This window comes from Ambystoma mexicanum, chromosome 4p (genome assembly GCF_040938575.1).
Source record: "Ambystoma mexicanum isolate Mex_15411 chromosome 4p, UKY_AmexF1_1, whole genome shotgun sequence".
NCBI classification, from domain to species: domain Eukaryota; kingdom Metazoa; phylum Chordata; class Amphibia; order Caudata; family Ambystomatidae; genus Ambystoma; species Ambystoma mexicanum.
The window spans coordinates 1098116546-1098142749 of record NC_090927.1 but is presented as its reverse complement, the minus strand read 5'-3'; the positions used below and the strand labels follow the sequence as shown (position 1 = coordinate 1098142749).

General features: G+C 44.0%; 1 protein-coding gene across 1 annotated transcript in view; it reads left to right on the top strand.

Annotated features, from left to right (window-relative positions):
• The window catches only part of ENPP1 (ectonucleotide pyrophosphatase/phosphodiesterase 1), a 594855-nt gene extending 578071 nt beyond the window's left edge, over window positions 1-16784 (top strand). The window contains exon 25 of the mRNA XM_069606684.1: window positions 15861-16784. Coding sequence (XP_069462785.1) covers window positions 15861-16031 — 171 coding nt within the window. The 3' untranslated portion in view covers window positions 16032-16784. The remainder of the gene's footprint in view (window positions 1-15860) is intronic.
• The last annotated feature ends 9420 nt before the right edge of the window (window positions 16785-26204 follow it).

The following is a 26204-nucleotide window of genomic DNA, read 5'->3' as shown; positions in this document are numbered from 1 at the left end:
CACGTTAAAAGAACAACTTAGGCAGGCGCCTCTCAAGAGGCTGAGTGGAGCCCCACGTTTCGGCTGGAGCTTGCCGTATTTCTTGTGCCGGGTATTTGTTTCAATTGGTGCTGCATTAAATTGCCAGTCCCATTCAAACTGTGTGACTGGAGCAACAAAGCATCCTCACTCTCACTGGCATCGATTTCTTCGAGAACTAGTCTGGCTTGCTTTAGAAGTTTAAGGCATGACCTAGGCAACCTGCCGTCAGCTATCGGTAGCTCGCTGTGCTTGAGACGCTCCTCATCCTGGAGGAGCAGTGTTCATTTTCCTTCTGGCATCGATGCTGGCCTGTGATGCTCTGCTTTACAGCAGTAGATTCTAGATGAGGTTTCCAGAGTGTTGCAATTCCTGCCCGATTCTGCTGGAGCAGATATTGCCCTGATGAAGGACCCATTTGGTCTGAAACGCATTGACCATTGGCACGTGCTACCAGTGTTTGTTATATTGCACACTCTCTTTTCTTGACTCAGTTGTGTTATGTAATTCTTATAGCACTTATGCTCAGCTTCACACTCACCATTCTATTAATGATTTAACCAGGAGGTTATAGGGTGTGCAATCCTCAACGACGGCAGGTTGCCTAGGTCTTGTCTTAGATGACTCTTCTGCGGGGCACTCATTGAGGATATGCACCCCATTTACTACCACAAACTTGTAATAGTATTCATGTAGCGTTTGAGAGTACAGCGGTGCCCAGACCCATTCCTTTCATTGCTTTACACATTTGTCCATCTCCAGGACCACTTTATTAAAAAGAGAGTCCCTGATGTCCAGAAATAGAGAATTTCCTAGAGGAATTAAGAATACTTGTGATCGAAAGCCCAGGTACTCACACCATGTCCATCTAATGCCCAGTTAGAATAGTGGTACTGAGCTGATTATATGCAATTAGGACAGCAGTTCCAAGTTTGCTCAATCCTGTGTGACGCAATAAGTGCTACAGCTTTTGTGCCCAGTTAGTCCAGCAATTTCATGTTATTCCATGCATTGTTAGTATCGCTGGGCCAGAATTTACTATGCCCAGTTAGCACAGCAGTGGCGGACTCCATTATACCCATAAAGGTACGTCACCCCACATACTGTTAGTCCCACTGAGCACACTATAAACAGACTCCATATTGACCACTTATCAAAGGAAGGAAACTCTGCATGTTGCCTACTAAGCACAGCATATAGAGAATCCATTATGTCCAGTTAGCACGGCAGTGGTGGACACCAATATAGCCATAAAGCTCTGTCACACTACGTACTGTTAGTCCCACTGAGCACACTATAACCAGACACCATATTGACCACTTATCAAAGGAAGGAAACTCTGCATGTTGCCTACTAAGCACAGCATATAGAGAATCCATTATGTCCAGTTAGCACAGCAGTTCCATATCCCATTAGGCCCAGTTCACACAAACAGCCCATATTCCATACAGACCACTTGCCACAGTGGGGCTGAATGTTGTTGCACAGAGTGAACAGAGCTGGGCCAGTTTTATTATGCCAGAACTTCAATTTTCTGCATTTATGAATAAGAAAGAATGATAAACAGTGGATTGGCAAAAGGAGATCAATGCATAGAGGATAGGTTTGCACACTATCAGGTGGTTAACATTAATTTTTTTAGGCTGTGCACTTACGCACCCACCCACAGTGGGAGCGATGCCATACTACAACCTTTGGGCAATATTTTCAAATATATAGTGATTCCTAATTGTAGATATTATGGGGATGCCTGCACACAGAAAAATAGTCCCACATTCCTGCACAGTCTGGGAATGCTCCCTCATTCCCAAACTCCATCTGTCTCGCGAGGCTGCATCCCTGACACCCTGAACTCACCTTTCAAAAGTTGCCACCCCTTAGCAAAGCAACTTGCTGTACCAAGCCATGGCATGAATGTAAATGATGTATGCAGCTACCATTAATCATGTTGCATTGATTATATTTTGTTGAAACAAAGGCAGAGAAAGGGAAAAAGGAAGATAGAAAAAGGTTGCATGCAGAGGGAGGCTGCTTGAAAATGAGAAGTTTGCACACACCCTTCCCAACATTTTGGGGGTCATTGCCAAGCAGCTGCTTTTGGAGTTCTTACATTTAGGCAGGGATTCACAGGCTCTGAATGTTTGGGTATGATGGCAAACCCTAATGCCAAGTGACCCCAAGTCATGTGTGGTGCCAGGGATGATGGATATTTAGCTTGACGGATTCATGCCTCAAATCGCACCCAGTGCAAAATATCTTGGCTTTACCATGGACTGTCAAAACACACTTCACCAAGAGGACTCGTGCAGCAAGGTATCAGCTTGCGCTCCTCTACAAAGTCACAGCTTCCAGCCCAGAACACGTTTCAGAACAGTTGTCCAATCTTGCCAATGGCAATGCCCGTCTGGCAGGAGTCGCAGATGCCCCCTTGAAAGCTGTCTAGCGTGCCCAAGCATGCCTCATTACAGGACTAAGACAATTAACCACATTGCCAGAATCCTTAAGGAGCTGCTCTGGCCAAGCCTTCAAGAACACATCATGTTTGAGTCACCCTGCATCACCTACAAAGCAGTCACCACCCAAACAGGACAGGGGCAGGACTCCCCACAGGCTCACCTAAGACCCCTACATTAGTTATTCACCTAAGCCCACCCCACACATATATTTGAGGCAATCCATTGTAAAAAAAAATACAGCTAACTGGCTCACCTTGAAAATCTCCTACAACCTTACACACAAATCCTGGCACCCTCATGCCTATCAGTTCAAACATCAACCGCAAGGGTGCTAGGGTGAAGCTCACCTTTTTAGGTCTACTGCCCCCCCCCCGTCAGCAGCAGAGTGGTGTTATTTTCAGACTCGCCCTCCTCTTAATAAACGCATACCTGTGTCAAGTCTCTCTGTCTAGAGCCATAAACAGTGAAGCCATCATTCCATGGCCTCCAGCGGGACCATTTCCAAATGATGAACACAGTGAACACAGTGTACAGCTTAACACTGGTTTATATTTTTAGTGTAAAGGATCATTACAATCTCTGTAGATTATAATTGTTATTTTATAACACGCTTAATACCAGCATGTGGTTTCTAAGCATGGTATCGGGATTCGAACCTGTGTTGTGCTGCATTGTCTTGCTTCGAAGACAGACGCATTGCCCCTGAGCTATCCTTCCTCCCCAGGCGTTAGGTTGTGAACAATGCAAAAACAGTTCGTATTGGATTTGTGATCTGGGGCCGGATTACCAAAGGGAATGGGGGCGCAATACCATTAGCGCTCTGTTTAGCGCGCGGTTGTGCGCCCCCTGGCATTATGTACAGCGTCTGCGGGGGGCAAGACGCTACGCAGAGGTGTGCAGTGCGTGCATCGCGCCTGATAGACATGTTTGCACATGCACGGTAATGGGATTGGCGTGTGGGCACATGATAAACACGCACACACTAATACCTGAATGGGAGCCTTGGGCCATCCGAGATTATTGAGGTCTGGTTGCGGTGCAGGCACATGGAGGAGGCGCAATGTGTTGGCGACATGCTGCAGAGAAAGGTACATGCTCGTAATATTGTTTATAATTTATGCCGATAATCTTCTGCAGACATGCTTACTCTTTTTTATTTTTTAGCTGCTGTTAAGTCAGATTTACAAACCGTTTTTTGAATGGGATTTGCCCATTAAAAAAATGCTTTTGTAAATCAGACTCAAATATGCTGACGGGTGTGACATCAATGAAGCGTATAGTAGGAGGCAAATAATAGTTATAACATCCCCTTTGAACATTGTAACACTAATTATTACGTCTTCCGGGGAGGATGGAAGAGCAGTTATCTGCCAGGCTGCACGGGTACATTTTTTTGCAGGGCCTTCGGAGAAGTGAAACTTTATTCGCTCTCTGGCTGGGGTGTGAGAGGGAGGGGTTGCAAACATATGCTTAAATAAACAGGAAAAAAGAACAAGGAGTAAAAAACGTAAGCCACCCTTTCACATCTCTCAACAATCTCTGCGTTGTGCACAGTAACATAATAAAACAGAAGCAAATCACACGTTACTCGCAGCTAATTAGCACGCATGTTCAGCCATCTGCAAGCTAATCACCTGTGGCAGGGTACGTGATAATAGTTCAGCCTTGCCACCTGTGCTCAACTCACACAGGCCAACAGTCGAGCTGGCGTAGTGGAAGCACGTACAATAGAAACAACACGTGTTTCATGTCAGTAGTTCTCCACGTAAATAAAAGCACACATTACACTATCCTCACCACACAAGGTACAATAAAAGACATTATTATGTTTTTTTTTAAAATTTTTAATGTCCTTGCGTCTTTTCCAACTTTGCATTATGGGGCCTGTAGTCCTATATCAAAAATGCTACATCTAGAACCACAAGTCCACTTGAACAACAAGCCACAATCCAAAAGGAAAATGCCTCATCTATGCGTAAAAAAAAACATTAATGCCTTCTGTTTTTATTTCAGTAAGGATTACAAGACTACAAAATGTGCCCATATGTTAAAAAGAACATTGACGCAGTTAGAGCAACAACAGCACTGTGGCTCAAAATGGTAGATGCTCTCCTCGAGTTACATGCAGGTTAGGGATTCAAGTCTCGACAATTCACTTAATATTTCTGTGCACGTAGACTTCCTGTAATAATTATTAGCAGAATGCCATTGTACTATTAACATTGTTGTGTTTATTACCAAGCGCAAAGCAACCCATTTGTGTTGATTTCTAGCACTTTCCTACATATTACCGCACACGCACTTCGTTACCATTCATTTGAGCTCAGGGTCCGTGCGCCTCGGGCTATATGCACATCTGCGCTTCACTTTTCTATAATACGACGGAAGTCACACTAATTGCGATGGAGCAGCGCAGCAGCTACAGAGTGGCCCTCATTACAACCCAGGCGTTAAGGGGTTAACGGTGCCGTAATAGGTGGCAGCGCCGTTAAACCCTTAACGCCTGATTACGAGGTCCCTTTGCGGGTGGCACTTTAACGCCTGCTTTTAGTAGGCGTTAAAAAACCAACCCGCAAAGGGACCTTGATGCTAAGTACGGTGCCGCAATTTGCGGCACTGTACTTAGCGCTTTTCCCATTCCCATTGAGCCCTATGGGGCAAAAATGGGAATGGGGAAGGGCCATGGCGGCATGGGGAATAACCGCCCCGCCAACCTCGGAATGGGGCGGTAATTCCCCATTCCGCCATGGCAGAGTCGGTAAGTTACCGGCATGGACCATGGTGCTATTAGCACCATGGTCCAACGCCTGGGTCGTAATGAGGGCCAGTGTGTTTTGTTTGCGCTGCGCTAAATGCTTTGGTAATCCGGCCCCTGAAGTGTTCCTTTCAATTGCGCAATTCACTGTTATGTGAATGCATTTGCTTCTTGGAAAAGCAACCTGTTTACTACTGACTGTCCCTCCTCTGATGGCAGTTTTACGTCCTGCATGTTCCAAATTATAGAACATGTTGAATGAGATACCAGCTTCAGACTTGTGCTCAGGACACATACCTCCAACTTCCTCGATGCTGCCAGTTCTGGCTGGAGTTGGAACTTGAATGGAATGTAACATCATATGTCTATCAAATGGAGGGCGCTGGAGTTCTGGGGGAGCAAGTCGGTTACAGATGGTGAAGAGCAGAGAGTAAAAAAGATGACTTTACAGGAATGTGGAATTTGAGTCATTGGTTTGTGAGGGGGAGGACGTGGGAAGGCGGGCTTTGTGTAGATGCCCGGTATGTATGTGTCTGATCCTCTGTCATTGCAGTGAATCCACAGTGAGGGGAAGAGGATGAAAAGGCGGCGTGCCAAATGGAACTCGCCTCAACTGGGCAGGCTAAATGTTAGGCTCATGGTGAGGTGAAGAATGCCCCACACCATGTAATGTCACCACTCACTCTTAATGGGATGTGGCGACAGTGCTAGTTATTGGTAGTGAGCGGTGGTGATGTAGTGCTAGCCGAAGAGGAGGCAGGCAGGTCCAGAGTTGTTCATGCTGATTTGACCGGTCCAAAAGGTGGTATAGTAGCCCAGTACCAGGAGCTCAATGGCTCGAAGGCAGATTGAGTGGTCAAAGTAGTAGCAGGAAAAACCAGAATAAGCAGATGAATGTGGGAGAGTGTTGAAGGACCAATACCAAGCTTAAGACAAAAGAGAAGAAACACTAAGCAAGGGGAGGAGGACCAAGACAATTAGTGAGCAGAGCAGATTGGCCGATGATACAGAAGACAAGGAAACAGAAGAATGAGGGTCATCCGCTCAGAGGGAGTGGGAGCTACAGAGAGACACCCACCTTTGTCCTCGTCAGTTCTAAATAATGCACTTACAGGAGCTGTTGCTGGTTGCAATGACCGTTGCAATGAAGTTTGTTGTGTGTGCTCTACTGCGCATGTGTAAGAAAAGAACAGAGGCCCCCACAGAGATGCACTTTGGAATTGTTGTGGTGGTGCCAACAGAAGTCATGCAAAGTCACGTACCACGCAGATACACGCTGCAAACGAGAGGCAAATACCTGGGAAGGATCGCTGAAGCACAGAACATAACAAGAGGAACCAGAGGTAACAAAATTGCAGTCGGAGGAATATTGAATCAATCCAATTATATATGACGCTGCCATGTTAGGACCAGGCACATTTTGCTTTAATGAATGCTACACAGGAAGGAAACAGCCAACCAAAGTACTTGTGTAGCCTTACACAAATTCGAAGCCACACTCTACGGCAATATTTTGACCATAATGGGCTTCGCCATCTTCCAAACCAAACTAAAATCCACAGTCACAATAATCTATTTCTTAGACTTCTGATTCAATTCAATTGCTGCTTTCCGATGCTAAAAGATACGTTTTTGTTTTGCTGGTTAAAATAATGTTTCATTTTCACTTTAGTGGCTTTTTTCTGGTTCTTACCATTACGATCCAGCTTTGAGGCCATTTTGTGCACTCCAGTTCCTTTCATTCATCGTAGAGTGGCGTAATATGTATTAGCACCCAGAGAGGGGGTTGTGCTGGCCTCCCCTCCAATCAGAATTAGAATGGTGACTTTACCACATGGTAAAACCCCCGCTCCAAGCCTCCTAAGATACAGGAGGACACCATCTTCCCTGCCGGGATTCGGGTAAGTGTGCCCCCATGCTCCCTTTCCCCCCCTTCCTCCACCAGCCGCAACCCCAATGTTCACATCCTCTCGCTACCCCCAGCCCCACCTAATTTTCCTTGCACTCCTTTGTCCCTTGTTGCAATGGTCACCATGGAAAGAGAAAATGGAATATGTGTAGTTCCCTTCTTCCTAATCCATGGTGACCATCTTGTCATTTTTTTCGAGTTGAGAAATGTCAAACATGCCGTTTCTCACCTTGAAAAAAGATAACGGTTAGCATCCCGGTATAAAATGCCGGTATGCTGATAGCAATAAGCCCCTTGCTGGAGGGCATTACTGGGTCAGGTAATGCCACGGGCTATATTTAAGGCCCTCGCTTCTGCGGGCCTGTAACTTACATCCTGGGGCATTAACTGACTGAAAGTGACCCCCTCCCCCACCTCGAGGTTTATTGCTTAGCTATAGCAAGGCTATTGGGCCCTTTTGACAAATCAAGTCTTGTAGGTAGCCCCTCTGAAGCGTTTGTTCTTAAGATGTGCTCATCTCCATTTATGGGCCTCAAAAGGTTTAGCTCACAATTGAAAGAGCTTGACAATCATAAGACAGTTGCCTACTTGCTACGGGGAAAGAAACATTTATTTTTGCCTACAGACTCCCAGAGGTTGCTTTTATAGCAGAGAGCAGGGCTGAAGGGACCACTTTGCTATGGGTTCAAGTTCTATTTTTATTTTGTAGACAACAAAAGCAGGGATTGGGTTTTAACTAAGCACAGAGTTTTTATTATTTTTTTTCCTAATCAATCAGTATTTCTTTAGGGCTGTGGTCCGCAGTCCATTACTCTCTCCATTATATCATATCTGCTTTCAGAGGAGAAAACCGTCTTTCTTGGCTATTGCGAAACTCCTCAGGGTCAGACATGAATCCCTCTGGACTCTCCTTCCACGCCCCCCCATGTGGTTGGTACCCTTATGTTTTTGCACCGGGGATAAGAATCAGGGAAAAGAGGTTCCCGGGCCTCCACTTCTGCTGGTAATGGGTACCATTGCCTGCCAGGCTGCTAATGCTGTTGGTTGTGTTCTCAGGCCTCCTCAGCACTATAAGATTCTTCTTATTACTAACACCATGGGGTTGTCTCTCGATCCTTCTCCTCCTTCCACCTCTTCCTGTCCTTTCCCAGCTCTCTTCTCTTTTTCCACACTCTCTCCCCTGATTCACTGTCCCACCTTTCATCTGTTCTCTCCTCCTCTCCTGTGTTCTTTCTTAGTGTCCTCTCGCATACTCCTCTGTTCTATCTTTCTCTTCTCTCCTGTTTTCTTTTTTCTTCCTCTCCTCCTTTCCGTTGTTCCCTCTCTTCCTCCACTGCACCTCTAAGCCTCTGCTCCTTCTTACTCCTCTGCCTCATCATCACTCAATCATGCTCTCCCCTCCACATCTGCAAGCTACTATCTCGTGCTCTACATACAATCTCTGCCTACTCCACTTCTGTCTTCCCGATCTTCTCCCTCGCTCCTGTGCTCCTCTCTCTCTCCTACACCTTCACTCCGGTTTCTCCCCTTTCCCCTCCTCTGCTCCTCTCTCGCTCTTCTCTATCACTTCCATTCCCCTCTTTCTGTTCTCAACCTCCTCTGCTTCTCCCTCCTCTATCTTTGCCTCCTTGCCACTCTGCCATGCTCTGATCCTCCCCTGGAACTCTGCACACTGACTCCTAACCCCCACAACACTAGCCTTCTGTGTCCTTGTTATGTCGGACTGCCAGGTTCCTGGATGTATAATTGTGTGATGGGCACCAGATGCATGAATGTGTTTGCATGTCCTCTGATTGGCCAGAGCCAGCATGGACTGAAAAATCCTCAGGTGGTTTACATTAAAGAGGGGACTGTGCTATGATCTGCTTGCTGAGCTCACAAATGGGTGTGCGTGCCACTTTGAAACCATTATGACAGCTGAGCGTACTTTCGCAACTCCTCACAATTGTCAGCTGGTCCTCTCCTTGAGGTCTTTCAGAAGTTTGACTTTTCCTGAGTCTTACTGTGTGTAAGTGGGGGCTGGGGCATTTTTCTCAAGCGGAGCAGCTAAGCTCTTGTATATTGAGCAAGTATGATTTTTGGTATGCAGAAGATAGCTCTTTGTGTGTGTGTGTGTGTCTGTGTGCGTGTGTGTGTGTGTCTGTGCTGGATGGAGTGAGAAGGTAAGTGACTGGCAAGTGTCTTTGTGAAATACACCCTCATACTATGTTTGGAAACACCCAAATATTCCTTTCCCACAAACAGGTCTAGTAACGCATACATCCTGCAGCACACACATCTGTGGTGCACTTACCCATTCATCCAGTGACTGGTAACACATTACTACATCCAAACCTCCAGAAATCAACCATACCCAAAAATGAAATCATAGTAATATAGCATGACACACATCCATGTGCCTTAGATTAGCTGAATAGTGGATGCACCATGTTCAACATTATGACAGACAAGCTACAATGCACTGATATAGCTATATCATCTGACGTTTTCAGTCCGTTTACAAACCTACAGTATCCATGTTTGGTGTCCACACACTCTGGAGAACTAGGGAAATACATAGTCCCATTGACTTGTTCTTACACTGTTGAACCATGAGGACTTTGCCAGATTTTGGTAAGTTCCCGCCACAAAAAGAGAGCCTAATTTGCTACAAACCTTGGTGTAATTAGTGATGTCTCCAGTGATGTCACCGATGATTTCATGTCATCACTGTAGTCATACGCTGCACAACAGGGAGGGAGTATTGTTATGGTGGACTTGCTCATAATACGATTGTTGAAGTTCTGGGGTTTTGTTGTGTTAAATTTGATCACACTAACTCTCTCTTAGCGAAGGTTTTTTCACTGAATTTCAAAGGTTTTGTTGCTATGTATTTTTCACGTTAAATCTGATCACCTTAACTCTCTCTTAACTCAAGTTTGTTCACTGAATTTCAAGAGTTTTGTAATTCTATAGTTTCTTCTGGACCCACTAGCCATGGCCTTTGGCCATGGCTACTGTAAATGTTGAACCAGTAGGTTTCTTTAGGGTCCACTAGCTATAGCCGTCAGTGGTGGCCACTGTACATTACATGTTGCACAAATAGGTTTCTTAGGGCACACTAGCCAGACATTACTCCCTTCCTAGGAGATGTGATCACTGCAGGTGTCAAACTACATTTTTCCCACTTTCTCGCCATCCCCACAGGATTCCCCCAAAATTTCCCTGATAATGGCAACAAACTATAAATACAGCAGCATTGGACTATCCATACCAGCGGGATTCGCCCAATATTTACCCAGATAACGCTTGAAAATCTAAAAATCTTCACTGTCCACATAGGCACTCACCAAGTGTGCCCTTCTCTTTACATGGTGCCCCCACTGCTCTCAATAGTTTTTTTCTTCTCTTGCCCCCTCCTGTTCATTACCCCCTATCATTGTTTTTGTGTCATATTTCTTTCTCCAAGGTGGACTTGATTGAAATGCGAATCCTGAATTTCAGGGATTTTATTGCATTAAATCTGATCACCTTAACTCTCTCTTAACAAATGGTTTCCCTTGAATTTCAAGGGCTTTGCTATACCTTAGTTTCCTCAGGGCCCACTAGCCATGGCCTTCAGCTAACTGCGTTTGTTTGAACCTGTAACCTTGCGCTGAAACAGGAGTCATTTCATTCAGTAAGGCATGATGAGACGAATGTAAATAAATACATATATATATATAGATATATATATGTATTTACATATATATATATATATTACTAGGCTTATTTGTAAGTTGACAATTTGTGTCAAGTTGGAGTAGTTTAGTGCAAAACCATTAAAATAATAGCATATTTCTAGTATTCTTCTTTTTCTAGTTTTGCATTTATTTTTAAATGCATGTGAAAAAAGGAAAAATGCCAATATTCTTCAAACTCACCAGACCCACAGATCTAGAGGAGTGGGAGCAGATCCCCCTCAGCAAGTGCAGAATCTGGCATGATCCGTTTCTGGTATGTGTCCCGATGCTACGAGGCGTAAAATCTGTCACTAATAGAGAAATTAAATTGTTTGCTGATTCACCCCCGTTTCCATCTACCTTGTCACAGTCCTTATGAAATTAGGTGTATCCAGTGGTCGAAGTGGGCAGGAGCAGTTGGGAGCCGTGCTCCTCTACTTTTTTTTAATTTAGTTTTTCTGTTCCTGTAATTTTGCTTTGAAAAGAAACAGTTCCGGAAGGGTTTCGTTTAAAAATAAAAGTGTAGGAAGCAGTTGAAACTTGCACTTTCAGTGCACTGCACTGGACCTTTCCTTAAACAGCATGTGCATCTGTTTGGGGGTTTGTATTGTGCGTGGGACGGGGCATAGCGATGGGGTGTGTGGGGAGCGGGGCAGGCTAGCAGGGAACATAGCTCCACTACTTCTTTTCATACACTTTGACCACTGGGTGTATCCACGCTGTGGGGAGAGGCACCACGCTTGCCTAACACACAAAATAACTTACCATCTGTCAAGAGTGTGGTGGAGATCAATAAACAAACCAAGGTAGCAATATCACTTAAACAAATGTTCTTTCTTTTTGGAACTTAACCCAAGTGGGACAAAACAATAAACACGCTACTAAAGTACGTCAAGAAATCAGTCAGTCTTCTTGTGACATAGGGAAACACAGAATTTGAGTTTAAAGGGGTTCCACCGCCCTTTCTACCCACTTTTCTATGGAGTGTTTCTCTTTGATTCGGGTTTAAGGATGTCCTGCACCCTTCTTCTCGGTCCCTCCTGGCTCGTCTCTTCCCTGGGTGTATTCTTCTGTTTCAGGGGTTCCTGCACTCTTCTTCTTTGGTCTTCTCTGGATCTTATCTTCTTTACTCTCAATACCAGGTTTGATGAGTACTTGGCCCCTTTCTTCATTTGTCTGCAGCACCTTTATGGAGACCACATCGTTTGCCTCCCTTGCAATTTTACCAAAGATAGCTCTAAAAAGGCCATAGGGTCCTGACTCTTACCCTCTTGGTCTGCTCCCTGCACATGAAAAAGTCCTGTGGGACTCTGTCACCTCTTTAATTTTTCGGTCCTTGTTCCTCCTCCCTAACTATTCTTGCTTCTGTCCTGCTTCTCCTTGCTGCCACGCTGGATGCTCTTTCCTCCTCCATTCTTCCATTCTTGGGCTTGACCCCTTTGGATCGAGGTCTTGCCCATTCCCCCTGCTTTGGGCCAGGCTCATCCTCTAAGACCTTCCTATCTATTTTCGCTGAGTAGGTTCTCAGTGTTATAGTGCACTTGGAGTCACACCTTTCTTTCATTCTGTACCTCCTTCTGATGTTTCCCTATCGGCTCCTCCCAATGTTTCTTTACCTCCTCCTCCAAGTTTCCAATCGCCTCCTGATGTATTTCTGCCACCTCCACCAAGTCTGTCTTTACCTCTTTTTAATCCCTCTCCACCTCCATTAATTCCCTCTTCACCTACTGATGTTTCTGTTCCATCTCCTCTAAGTCTCTCTTCACTTTGTGATGTTTCTCCTGTCTTCCCTCTACACTCCAATGTTTTCCTCCACACTCCTTCCTTTTTGTCCAACCACCTCTAAGCTTCCTTTCCACCGTCCAGCATCCGATAAACTTTCCCGTCACTATCCAAACTCCAGCTTCCAACTAATAAGTGAAACATCCACAGTTGCCGAGCAGTTGTAGATGTAGTTGGCAGCGACAGGAAACCCATGATACAGCCCTCGAGAAGGTAATCGAAGTTGACCAAATGAGGGTGGGCTGCGGGAATAGATATAGCAATATAAACTCCTACGAGCTTCGCATAAGCAACCAAATAAGTTGACGTAAAAAAACATTCTTGTGGGACCTCGACACGTGAGGGATTTTGAGTACAATACACGTCACGTTAGGGATAGCGTTACAGTCATGCCCACACTACTTGACAAGTTCTAAATGCTTATGTAGCCCTGCAACGTCTCCCCTTCGCTTGGGCTTTGTGTGAGGGGTACACAAGGCTGTGATTGGTTTAGCCTAATTGGCTCTTATTCCCTTGTCATTTCCCTCTACCCTGGAAGTGTGCTGTAACTGAGTCGCACAAAGCTCCAAGTCTGATGGATACGCCAAGGGGCAGGATGCTTAACTGGGGCTTTGTTTCCCTGTGTTCCTCTTACGGCCCGGCTCTGCTAAGGAATGATCAGTGGATCGCTGGGGTTTTGGGGTTTATTGTTCATGGATTATGCAGGACCATCAGATGTGGTGTTTTCTGGGGTGTGTTCACGAAGGAAGGGACATTAAAGACACAAAACATCTGCTTCCTTTTGGTTTCCTTTTTCAGGCTTGGCAAACTAGCTAAATAGAAACTCCCCAAAACTTTCCTGGGCCCCTGCAGGTTTTCTATGACAAGGAGTCTGGCTCCTCTGCCCCTGCTGCAGACCATCGAGTTCGACATTACCCATTCGTTAGTGAGTGGAAAACGTTGTTCTCTTAAAGGGGCCTTCACAGTCAGTTGGTCCATTCCCTGAAAGGAAAGTTGGTCCGAGGTGGGACACATGGAAGGCAGTTTCGCATCAATTTTAATCAAATCCATGTTATTTAACACAAAACTGCATCATTTAGAAGAACGTGTATTTAGGATTACTGTGACCATCCCCTGGCATGAAATGAGGAGTGAATGGGGCCCAGTGGCCCATCCTCCACTAGTTTTGAAAGGTGCCCACCGGGCCCCCATGGTCACTTCACTAGAGTCAGACAGAGGACCTCATCAGACACCTTTACGATTTTGAAATCAAAGCCCTCATGGTATACAGTGTTTATATGGAATCCTTTTGTATTGAATGCCCATATATCGAATATTTTGTATTAAAAACCTTTATAGTGAATGTATCTAGGGTGGGGTAAAGGATTCAATATTTTTGGGAAACGGTCGTGATGGATTTTAGGGGTTCAGTGGGGCCCAAAAATAAACATTCATTCACTATAAAAGTTTTCGAGATAAAAGATTTGATATATGGGTATTCATTAGAAATTACCTCGATATAAAGACATGTAACCAGCCCTCATATGCCCTCACATGGTTGTCCGCGGCTGAAATCATATAAACTTTGAGAAGCCCCACTGAAGAAGTTTTGAGTTTGAAAACACACATTGCATTAATGTTATTTGTGGCAAATGTCAATCCATTTAGGAATGTTGTAAAGATTTCCGTTTTGCAATGCAATTTTGGAGAAATAAAAACAGATTCATTAGATCCAGTGATATAACTTTAACACTGCCAAAGGAAATAAAGAACCTCAAAGACAAAAAAACACATTTATTTGGAAATATTTTTTCCATTTCATGAAAATATAGAGAAACAATTGTGCAGAATCATACTCAAAGATTGTTTTTCATATGAAAAGTGTTAGGCTTGTACAATTCATGAATTGCAGTCAGTAACACCAATGCAAAGGTCAGTAGGCATGTTACTGTACCCTTCTTTCACACAGATCAACAAAAAAAAACACATCTTACATAAACAGAAAAATTAGGTCTCACATTTTTGCCAGCGAAAGGGGATCTATTTTCTCTGATGTATATTGATACTCTGTCGAACTAAGGGGTTAATTCCTGCAGCAATACTGACAAACTCGTTCACTGTTACTGCCACTTGGCCTGGCAGTTAATCTTCCAGATTATGAGTGGGGTAATGGTGGAGTTCGTCTCCATTTTTTGGGGTCCATAGGACTCCGTTGGGGTTTTGAAGGAATTACTGGTAGAGGTAATCTGCGGTGGTAATTCATCCAGTTTTTAGAGGTAAAGTGGTGGAACTACCTCCTGGCAAGAGCAGGAGGTATTTCCTTCACTTCACTCCCAAGGTTTTAATTTAGTTGTGTGGTGTACAAGTGGCAGTAAATCAATTACCGCCACACTCTTAGTGCATCGGAAAGATCAGAATGAGCCCCTCCAACTTTAAATGTACAATAAACAAAAATAATACCTTTCTTTGGCAGAAGAGTGGTTCTAGCATTACGGCACATAATGAGACCTTGAAATGGGAATGTATGTGAAGGTGTAATAATAGGCATATTATTTATTTGAAATAATGGTTAATCTGTGTAACAGACATAAGAATTATTGTCGACAGAAATCGTGAATTCATTTGAGTTTGTCGGGGTAGAAAAAAGTATTGAAAAAGCAAGAGCAGAGGTGGAGACTGAGATGGGTATGTCCATGAAGCGATAACGGCGATGATCAGAAAGGGTGGGGCTTGCTGATTCCTATTTGCTGCCTATTTTCTTGTTTCTTTGTCTATTGTGTTGCATTGTTTTCCGATTGAAATAAAGAAGGCATGCCAACATATCGTTCTGGTATGTTATGTTATGTTATTAACATTTGTAAAGCGCGCGTTCGCCCAAAGGCATCATGGCGCTGGAAGGAAGCTACCCAGTCGAAGAAGACCAATGGAGTGGTCCGGCTTAGAACAGGTTGGTTTTCAACGCTCTTCTGAATCCAAGATAGTTAACAGTAGCCCTAAGAGATTTAGGGAGGCTGTTCCAAAGTATGGCCGCGGTAACAGAGAAGGCTCTACCACCGAGCCTTGCCCGATTAAACCTAGGGACAGTAAGCAGGTTAGAAGTAGTAGAGCGGTATATCCCAGGTATATCCTCCATTAGTGATTATTGTCAATAATGCATTATCAGATCTACTACTTGCATTGGTTTTTAGATTTGTATTGCTTTATTTGTATCACAATTCAAACAAAAAGCTTTATTGTAAATTCTTTTTCTTTGCCGACAGAACGGTAAAGACGCGTCATCGTGGGTGGAAAAGTTGCTCCGATTGCATGCGGCTCGTGTCCGGGATGTTGAGCTACTCACAGGACTCAGCTTTTTCCAAGACAGGAAGCAATCTGTATCAAGTTTATTACAACTTAAGACGTACTTGCCCGTTTTTGAAGATGACGACTGATTGGATAGTAATGAACGATTCAAACATCTATGCATAGCGATAAAATGTGAGTTCTACTTCCAATGGGCAGCAATGAAGTAGCACGGAACGATGAAGGACTTTTGAGAAGCATCAGAAGATTGCTCAAGAGATGGAGCTTGATGGAAATAGCTCGCTGCCATAGTCATACCTCAGCGACGATTATTTGGCAAAATGGCAGCTCTTTTGGTATTTCACATAATTTGGTGTGGTCCAATTTCAGTCACTCTCGTGGATCATGGGAATGATGCTTGGATTGTATTTTAACAAAAAAAACTCAATAAAAGCAAAAGCAACACTAAAGATAAACATGGAAGACAATTCAAGGCTTTTTATCGATTGAAACGATGAATTGTATAATAAAATCTACATGTATGCAAATATGTAATGTACTTTATACCAATCCGTCTTGCTTGATCTGTTGAGTGTATATTAAACACTATACTCTTTTCTCAGATCTTAGTAAGTGTTTAGCAACTTTGCTTCTGAGTTGCGCGCAACAGCGGAGCACAATTTCAATATCTAGCCCCCCATCATTATGTCAAGGCATGCAAAGGAAATCCCCAAAATATATCACGAAGGAGTTGGGGTGGCACAATCGTGAAGGCGCAAAGTTGAGAAACAATATGGATATCACTCTCGTGAGTCACATGATATGTCTTGTTGCGTCTTTCATCTCAACCAAAATGTTAAGCCATTCTGAGCAACAATAAAAATAGTAATTTATATCAAAAACGTTTGGATTGCGTATTTAGTTTATAATACCCTTTTACACACATACATTAAAAGAGAGGAAAAAGAAGGACAACCCCTCACACATAATGTAGCAGTTGTATGACTGAATAACACACTGCCCATGTAGAGGCATGCAGTCCAGTGAATGCAGACGATTGTTTTTGTGGTAAAGGAGCAACTCTGAAAGAAAGAACTGTAAGGTAAAGTAAGAACGTGAACTCCATTGGAAATTTGTTTTTCAATGATTCCAACTCAAATCGGTCATTGGTAGGTCTCAGCCGTGCCACGTAGGCCTTTGGTAAAGAGCTAATATTGTCATGTGCAAGGTTTATTTATTTATTTTGGCATTTGTAGAGCGCGCCTAACCCTGAGGCACCTGGGCGCTGAGGTTAAGAGGTTAAGCGAGATCATATGCGAAGCATCACTTAAAACGCGCCACTCGACAAGAGCTATCTTAAAAGATATATAGCCAGTAGAATACGTTCACTAGAACATTACCATAATACAGTGAACCTGTTGTCACTATGGTCACAGGTCACTGTATCGTTTTCGAATGTCGTGCCACCTAATATCCTGGCTTGGAAGTCGTTTCAGTTAGGAACAACATTATATATCGTGAGAGGTGGGGTCTGGGGCCAGGGAGAGTAGCGGGGAGAAAGAGGGTAGGGGCTTCAAGTGGGAGAATGGCTCAATCGTCATTAAAAGAAAGGGCAGCAGTGCTGCACTGATATAATGGGAATAAGCATTGATGCCACAGTATTCCAAGGAATGCTAACAAGACATGGCACCAACACCAATTGACACATCAGTCTGATGAGCGAATGGTGGTTGACACTTAATGATGGTTGTATTAAATATTAATGGTTGTTAAAGACAAGGCAATTATTTGTCCGTAGGTATATGGACAGTAGTGCTTATACACTTATAACATTTGCCATTCTGCCGACAAAATAACATGGTGAGCAAGCATTATGCTTGTTGAAATAGTGTGTGCCCTTAGCATGACACACGTTTTGTCCAAATCACACCAATGAGTAAACAGCAAACAATACAGAAGAAGCATCAAAGAGTTTGGTGTGTTGTTTTTGTTCTAAAAATGAGTTTAGTATTTTTATGTTTTAATTTCTATGTGTTCAGCTTTGTATATTTAGTATTAGTTAGGATTTTTTTCCATTTTAAAACTTTCATGCATTTTCTATTGCATTTGTTTACTGGTTGTACATTTGATGGGTTTTGGTACAACGGAGAGGTGACACTCCAATGTCCCCCTTACACTTATCACATTTACTCTTCTTTTCTCACTTAAGTGGCTCCTGACCTCTGCTAACTTTGACTTTTTTTCATTTTTCCATTTTATTCATTTTCAGAATCCCCATTGTGCAATTCACCTCACTTTAGCCACAAACCCTTCCCTCCAGGAGGTCCCCAGGTTTCCCAACTCATCTGACAAAAGTCTACATGCGCCTCGTCTGGCTCTGTTTTTGTTTTTTTCCTCCCATTTTACTTCTATTTGAGCCCTTCCCTGATAGGCGTACAGGGGTGACTCTGCAGGCCAATGGAAAGCACCCATCGATGGCATTTCCTGCCCTTGGTAGCAACTTCCTTCATTAAGTTAGATGGGGCCGTTGTTGTCCTGTGGGGTTTCATGGGGCCTTAATGCCCGTTATTATTATGAGACCGGTTCCACTTTCTCGTGCATGTTTACATTCACAATAAAATATATTTAACATGTGTACCCAGATTTCAAGATAAAAGTGTGTGTGCAAATATTTGACCACATTACCACATTCAACACGTCTTCTGTGGCCACCATAACAACCCCTTGGTATAGACTACGACCTTTGGCTCTACAGTTCTTTTGGACTACAACGCCTCTCAGCCTTACCCAGCACAGTCAATGGTGCAGTTTCATGGGAGTAGTAGTCTAAAGTATCTATCGAGCTGCAGGTTGCCAACCGTGGTGTAAGGAGTCTGATAATTGAAGTGCTGAGGCTAAGGAGGACGGGAGCAAGGCAGTCCAAGGTAAGTGTCCTTTAGTGAATGTTCCAGAAACACTCAGGTAATCAGGCAGCATGAGGTATCAGCCATTCCTGGGCGTCCACACCATGGCAGGGACCAACTGACACTCATGGAATACTTCGGGGCAGAACACTCAGGGAATCAGGGCTTAAGTTGCGGGTACACACCAGTGGACAGAGTACCCCCAGTTGTTTCAGAAGCCGCCCCCACACTTTTTTTCAGAGGGCACCTTGATATGCTAATTTCTTCTGGCGACACCAAATTCATTTGGCATGTTAATGAGTCTCACCACTTTTCTTTTTTTAGGACTTGACCCCTGCAGGGAACATTCCATCAGAGAGCATGCAGCAGCCAGGCACCCAGGATTCTGCTCACCCAAAGACAGGCAAGCAAGACAGGACATGCCAGGCTCCCTGGAAAACCCGGAAACGCCATGCCTCTAACTGGAAAATTGAACTTTAGCTCTCAAAAAAACACATGAACGAGTACGTGCAATTACCAGACGCGTAGACAGGGTAGGGCCTGAGCGGGCAAGACCCACTCATAATCTGTAAATGCCGACTCAGCAGCGCTGTGTGGGCATTTACATATGTTACAGGTGCTACTGTCACTGCCCAACTACATTAGCTACAAACCCCCCTTGTTAGACAATCCTGGCTACGCCTCTGACAATTACAATATCTGGTAGTAGATTCATATCATGGTTGTGTGAGGGCACGCATTGTGCCACATTTGCCATATTGAGCAATGCCAAGGATGCAACAAGTCCTCATGGAATCTAACTAAAAAAGCCATTTATGATGTGTAAGGACCTGGCTCTAGTGTGAGGGGCAATGGCTAACCCGGAAATCACTGCATTTGTAGTTAATCAAGGGCCATATTTTGTGTGGGCCACAGTGTCATACAGACAGTCCTTGTTATTCCAGTGCGTGGTGGCCTCGTGCTGCGACTCATAACATTGGCCCCGGCTTCAGCCAGCGCAAGCGCTAGGCACTATCATTCCAGAATTTGACAATTCAGAATCAGGGTAGATGTGTGTGTGGGGGAAGAACAAACTGGTACCGGCTCTGCCATAAAGATGTAGCTCAATGAAGCAAATTGCCCAGAAAAGAAGCACAATAATTGTATCCCATCTGGCCACCTTTTAAATGTAAAGCATTTCTGAATGGAGGGTGGTGGGGGAGTCGTGCATAGTTGCAAACATGATCCATCCCAATTTGTAGGTGCTTATGCAGTCCTGATTTTTCTTTACATAATGGGAAAGGTGGTACTACATGACCCCGAACGCAAAGAAAAAAACAGGACTGCGTAAGCACCTCCAGAATGGAATGGATCATGCAAGGAAGGGGATGGACAATTCTAGGATGAAAACGCAAGTTTTCGTGCAGTGGCAACCTGCCTACTGATTTTTTAAGTAAAAGAACAAATACAGGACAATTTTCTTTATAATCGTGGAATTGTCCCCCCCAAGCACTAACCACCATTTATTTGCAGGTGAACGACCTCTTTTGTGGCATACATGATTAAAAGAAAATGTCTTGACACCCATGTTCAACCGAAAAATCGAGTTGAAGGTAGATGCAGCATGGACGGGTAAGAGTTCCGGCTGGCATGATAAGCCGGCATAACCATGCAAATGAAGAGTGCAGTGCAACAGGGACTGTTCTTTATAAAAATAGAGCTCTGTATAGTGGAGCTCCATTCATGCAATACCTCAAAATCACTGAGGAGGCACAGTTGTCTCATCCTTGAGCATTACAGTATTTTCTGTGATGCATGTAGTTCTAAATTAGCACTTGACTGGCACCATCTGAGTACTTCCCAGAAAGTCCAGAGTAGCAGTGAGGAGATATCTCTGGCATCGGTAGGTGTGCCAAAGATGAGAAAGTCTCATGCTGGTATTTCATGGTGAGCATGGAGGCATTGAAGGGGTCTATGTCCAAAATCCCACCCGTTGAAGGCTGCATACCAAAAAGGCTTCCTTTTTTTGGTGTGGCCTTGAAAGGCAGAAAAATGCCTAGTTCAGAATTTTTACGCTACAAACCCACCACCGTCACCCCATGCTCATTCTCATCTTCTCCCACGTTGGTGGCATTTACTTTTAATCAGGAGTTCCCCCCCGAAACCCTCTTTTACTCCTACGTCTTGGTCTGGCTTTCTCCACCAAAAACATAGCGCACTCCCTCCGCTATATACAGATACATGCATCCATACAAACTCTCACATCAATATATACACACCTACCTGCTGTATGCATTACAACTTTCCTCTTCTGGCCACTGGGGCCTTTCAGGCACTGTGCACACTTGTGTGTTGCATGGTGCGGGCATGGCTGGCTTCAGCTGTCTGTCGGTATGCGCTCTCTTCTGCCTGTGATCAATAGATCACAGTCAAAAGTCTGCATACACGTGGAAGGGTTCAAGCTTATGTGATCAGTAGCTACCACTGAAACAGATGAGCTGTGAGGCACACACCAGGAGACCTACCCACATTTGAAAATCAAAAATCCTTGGATGTCTGTGGCCCGTGCTGCGCATGCTCCCCGCAGCCCCTAAAAGTACTACAAATTATACCCTCATGGCACCGTAGGTTAAAAAAGGGGAGACACACACACACAGAAACAAACATTCACGCCAATTGAACTTTTGTTATTGAGGAATGTGAAAAAACATAGTGCTTCATGCCTGATATCTTGTAACCCATGCAAAATCTATATCTACATTTGTGGTTCTAAAACTACACACACCTCAATTATACCTTTATGCTCACCTAGAGGATGTCTCGTTCAGCGTGTGCCCGGACACAGCAAGGTTGGGATTCCCCCTCAGGTCACCTGTTGCGAAACACCCCCACCGCAGCCCTGTGGACAGAGCTCGCCCTGGATCTTCCTTTCTCTGCCTTCTCCCCTTTGTGTTTAGGGCAGCTCAGCTGACACACGTCGGGAGAAGGCCTGCACACCAACAGCAAGACAGCTTTCTCTGGAATGGGTACCAAGTGCAGTAGAGATTGGATGCTATTAACCATTAACACGTCTCTCAAGAAAAGCATCCTCGTGGGCAATGAAATTGACGAAGCGGAAGCAGTATTTGCCCTTGGCACGACTATCCTTAACATCAAAGAAAAGCTTGACTTGATTGACAAGCATACTAAGGAGTTCATCAAACTTACTACTGCTAAGAAGATGGACAAACTCAAGAAAGATATTTCGACTTTCTCTAAGGAGTCTGCTTATCCTTATTTGAGCCCCGATTATGCAGGTCCGGGCCTATGGAACGATCCGATTTACCCCAACCAGAGCCCCCAGTCTTTCAGAAAAAGAGTCACTTTTTCAGACAGCTCTTCGGATGGGAGTGGTTCCTTTTCCAATCAAAACACACGCGGTGCAAGGGGACGCCAATGGAATAGAGGGCCACGCAGATGTAGAAGAGGACGGCAAAACTGCCATTACCAGCAGTACATGCAAATGCCAATGTACATACCTCAGGGTCCTTTTCAGGCTTTTCCACCTCCGAATCTCCCTTTTCTTCCCGCCAATGTAGGACCCCCTCCTATAGAGAACATGTTCCAGACAAGGAGGAGATCTTACCAACGTTAGTCAATGCTTTGGCCATATTTAACATCTCAAAGCGGACTCTTACCACCAATGAAACTCTAGTTCTTGAAAAAGGTTTTTCCTTCATCCCTATACGTAATCCTAGCCAAATGGAACTCGAATTGGAACTTTGCAATTTCTTTAGAAAGATTTGGCTAAGAGATCATTTTGGAGCCAGCAATGTGAATTTAGATAACAACAACACACCGTTTAAGCCCAAATCTACTTTCATGCCCTCGTCGCAGAAGGTCTCCAATGAAACGGTTACTTTTGAACACGCGGTACTTCAGGATTTCCATTCCATTTTTGCAACTCCAACCAATTCCAATTCCAACCGCTGCTATAATTTCTCCAAAATAGAATGGGATTGTCTCCCAAGACCTCAAAAAAGATACTTCGATCATCATCAAGCAGGCTGACAAAGGCAGAGGGGTGGTAGTCTGTGATGCTTCATTTTACGATTCCGAAGTATTAAAACAGCTAGATAACATTAATTTCTATTGTAAACTTAGAGGGGATCCTACAGAAACGATACACAAAGAAATTCTAGCCTGGCTACCCGGGGGAGAGATGCAGAGTTTCTGAGTGCCAAAGAATTTTTATTTCTTACCAGTAAAGGCACACGCGCTCCCCTTTTCTACATTTTGTTGAAAATCCACAAGAACATCTCAAATCCCCCGGTAGACCGATAGTGTCCCTCTGTGGCTACATTCTAGAACCCATAGGCAAATATATTGATTATTTCCTTAAAACTTTGGCAGCAAGTACACCTACTAATCTGGCGGATACCACCAATGCCATTGTTCAGCTGGAAGGTTTACCATTCGACTCGGAACTTCACTCGTTTATTACCCTCGATGTGGGATCTCTCTATTCGAATATTCCTCAATCTCAGTCACTGCCGATTATGAAGTGCTTCTTGGATCTCAGAGATGACCCACAGTTGGTTCCAAGTGAATTCATCGTGGACCTCTTAGACATTGCTTTGACCAAGAATTACTTCAGGTTTAAAGAGAATTTCTATTTACAGGTCAAAGGCGCGGCGATGGGCGTGGCTTTCGCTCCCAACTATGCGACCCTCTTCATGTGGGCTTTTGGGAAGGCCTCGATTTTTGACAACTCTAATCCCTTTTTGGAATCTATTCTTTTTTTATAAAAGATACATAGATGACATCATCATTGTATGGGACAAAACCAAGGGTGATTCCAAATTATTTCTTACTTGGATTAACTCTCTGAATGACCATCTCAAGTTTACTATGTCTGTCAACAGCACATCCATTGCGTTTTTAGACCTTGAATTGAAAATCAAGGACGGTGCTATCACGGTTGATTTGTTCCGTAAGAGGACAGATCGCAATACAATTTTACACTTTTATAGTTTCCACCCACAATCTCTAAGGGAGAGTATTCCCTACGGACAATTTTTAAGAGCAAGAAGAAATTGCACCGATAAAAAAGATTTTGTGTTCCAGTCGAATATCATCGAGACCAGACTATCCCAGCGAGGCTATCCCGTGCATATTTTGCGCCAGTCTCGCAAAAGAGCGAAACACCAACACCGGGAAGTTCTGCTATCCAAAAACCTGTGTGACAACCAAAATCAGTCACGTATGGTATGTGCCATGACGTACAGTACCCATCATGCCAAAATCAAAAAAGCAATTGTCAAACACTGGCATTTGCTACAATTGAATATGTCCAATTTGGAACAACCTATGTATACTTTCAAAAAGGGCAGGAACCTGAGAAGTTGGCTATCCAAGGCTGATCGACTTCAGTCCACCCAAATACCTAACACCATCACCGAAATGTGGGGGATGGAAAGGGTTGTTGGCAATTATCCATGTGGTCACTGCTGCCATTGTGGCTCTACTACAGCCACTAAAATTGTTACTATTAACCATAGAGATTGGAAGCTCAGGGACCACACAACGTGCAATTCTAAAAATGTGGTCTATGCTGTCACGTGTCCATGCGACAAGACATACATAGGGAAAACATCCAGACCCATTAAACTAAGGATCACGGAACACAAATCCAGAATAAGGACTCTCAACTTTTCGTTACCCCTAGTTGCGCATTTTTCAGAATGCAAACATGGGAGTGAGGATTTACGTTGGTGGTGCATCGAACGGGTCACGGGATCAGACCATTATGCTATTGCTACCAAACTATCCATACGGGAACAATGGTGGATATATAATACACAGAGCCATATAGTGGGCTTGAATGCGCAAAAAGAATGGCGTACACTATTCCATAAATAGCCCTTCTAATTATTGGCCATTAAGGAATTATTTCCTTTTCCCGGTATTCCCGTCTTCTTCCATCTGGCAGTGACCAGTGAGACACATATACATATACACACTTTTATCAGAGATGTGAGACCTTTGTTCCACGATGTCCTATTTCCTGTGAATAAAACATGCCTTCTTTGCCTGGCGCATTTATTCTATTATCTCTTCTCTTCACTATGCAGTTATCTTTGTCTACTTTCTTCAACATCGCTACAATCAATTTCTTGACAGGTGTGCACTCCTTTTCATGTATATATCAATTCTCTAGGGGTGCATTAGGTCTTACTCTAGCCCCCCTTCCTTTTCTTCATTCAACTTCTGGTGCCCATGGATGTAATATGGGTTAGAGCTTCTGTCACACTCCGAAGTATCTTTTCTCCTTTACTTGGTCCATTTTCTCTACATGCCTCATGTGCGCTTTTCGTTCTACTTTATTTCCTCAAGCTGTCTTTCCAAACACGTAACGTTAGTTCAGACACGTTCCCAACTTCGGACTGTACGTTACGCGCCACTTGGCCACGCCTCCCGGCTGACTTAAATGGAGCCGCACTTGCACAGCGAACGTTCGGTCGCATCCGACTAGTTTCGTCTTATAGCCCGGCTCCAGACGGTCGACTTAGGTAAGCTGCTTGAACCTTAACATGCTGCCCTTGGGCTCTCTAGGCATCGCTAGAGAGTCCGTGCTTTGTTGGGGAACACGCGAGACTCTCTTGTGCGGGTTGCAAAAGTTTATCCTGTCTATATTTAATTGCGAGCCGACACGTGCCGCTCTTGTGGGCGGATTTGCGCTGCTCCAGAGTCACTGTTGTTGCCTTTCTAACTGTAAGAACTTCAGCTAGCGAGCTGTAGGACGCTATTTTCTTGCCAGCAGTCTGTTTGTCCAACCTGGACACCATACTTATACATTGCATTTTTTATTTTATTTTTACCAGCTTACGTTCTGGACCTATTGACACATTTTGGACACAACACTGGGAATGTCTTGGAGACTTAGAATTTCGATCCAACCAGAGGCCACAGTTTAAACCAAGGACAGCCTTTCGTGCTGCCTTCGGCAAACCTCGATACATTCCACCTTATCCAGTTTCTAGGTGAGCCTCATTGGCTAGATTAACTTTGATTAGGCATTTTGCTTAGGTTCAGCACACTTTACATCTTTTCGGGTGTCTCTGGTTGTGGACTGTTTAATTTAAATGTTTTAATTATTTGTCTTTTTTTCTTTCTTTCCATCACCGTGTTGAACTAGTGCTATTCTTTTTTGTTTCACTCTTTGTTGATTTTGGTTCTATTTTGATTGGTTCTTTTGTTTCAAGTTTAGTTTTGACTTGGTCTCTGGTGCTCCCCTATTTTTTCACTAATTCTTTCAATTCAGAAAACCTTAATGACCATTTTGTGGCCATTTTTTAGCTTTTAGCTCTCAAACTTATGTAAAATTATTATCTTTACATTTCAGATCTAAAGCATTTGTGATCTATTGTTGGCATGGCCGGAATGTGATTTCCTGGACTT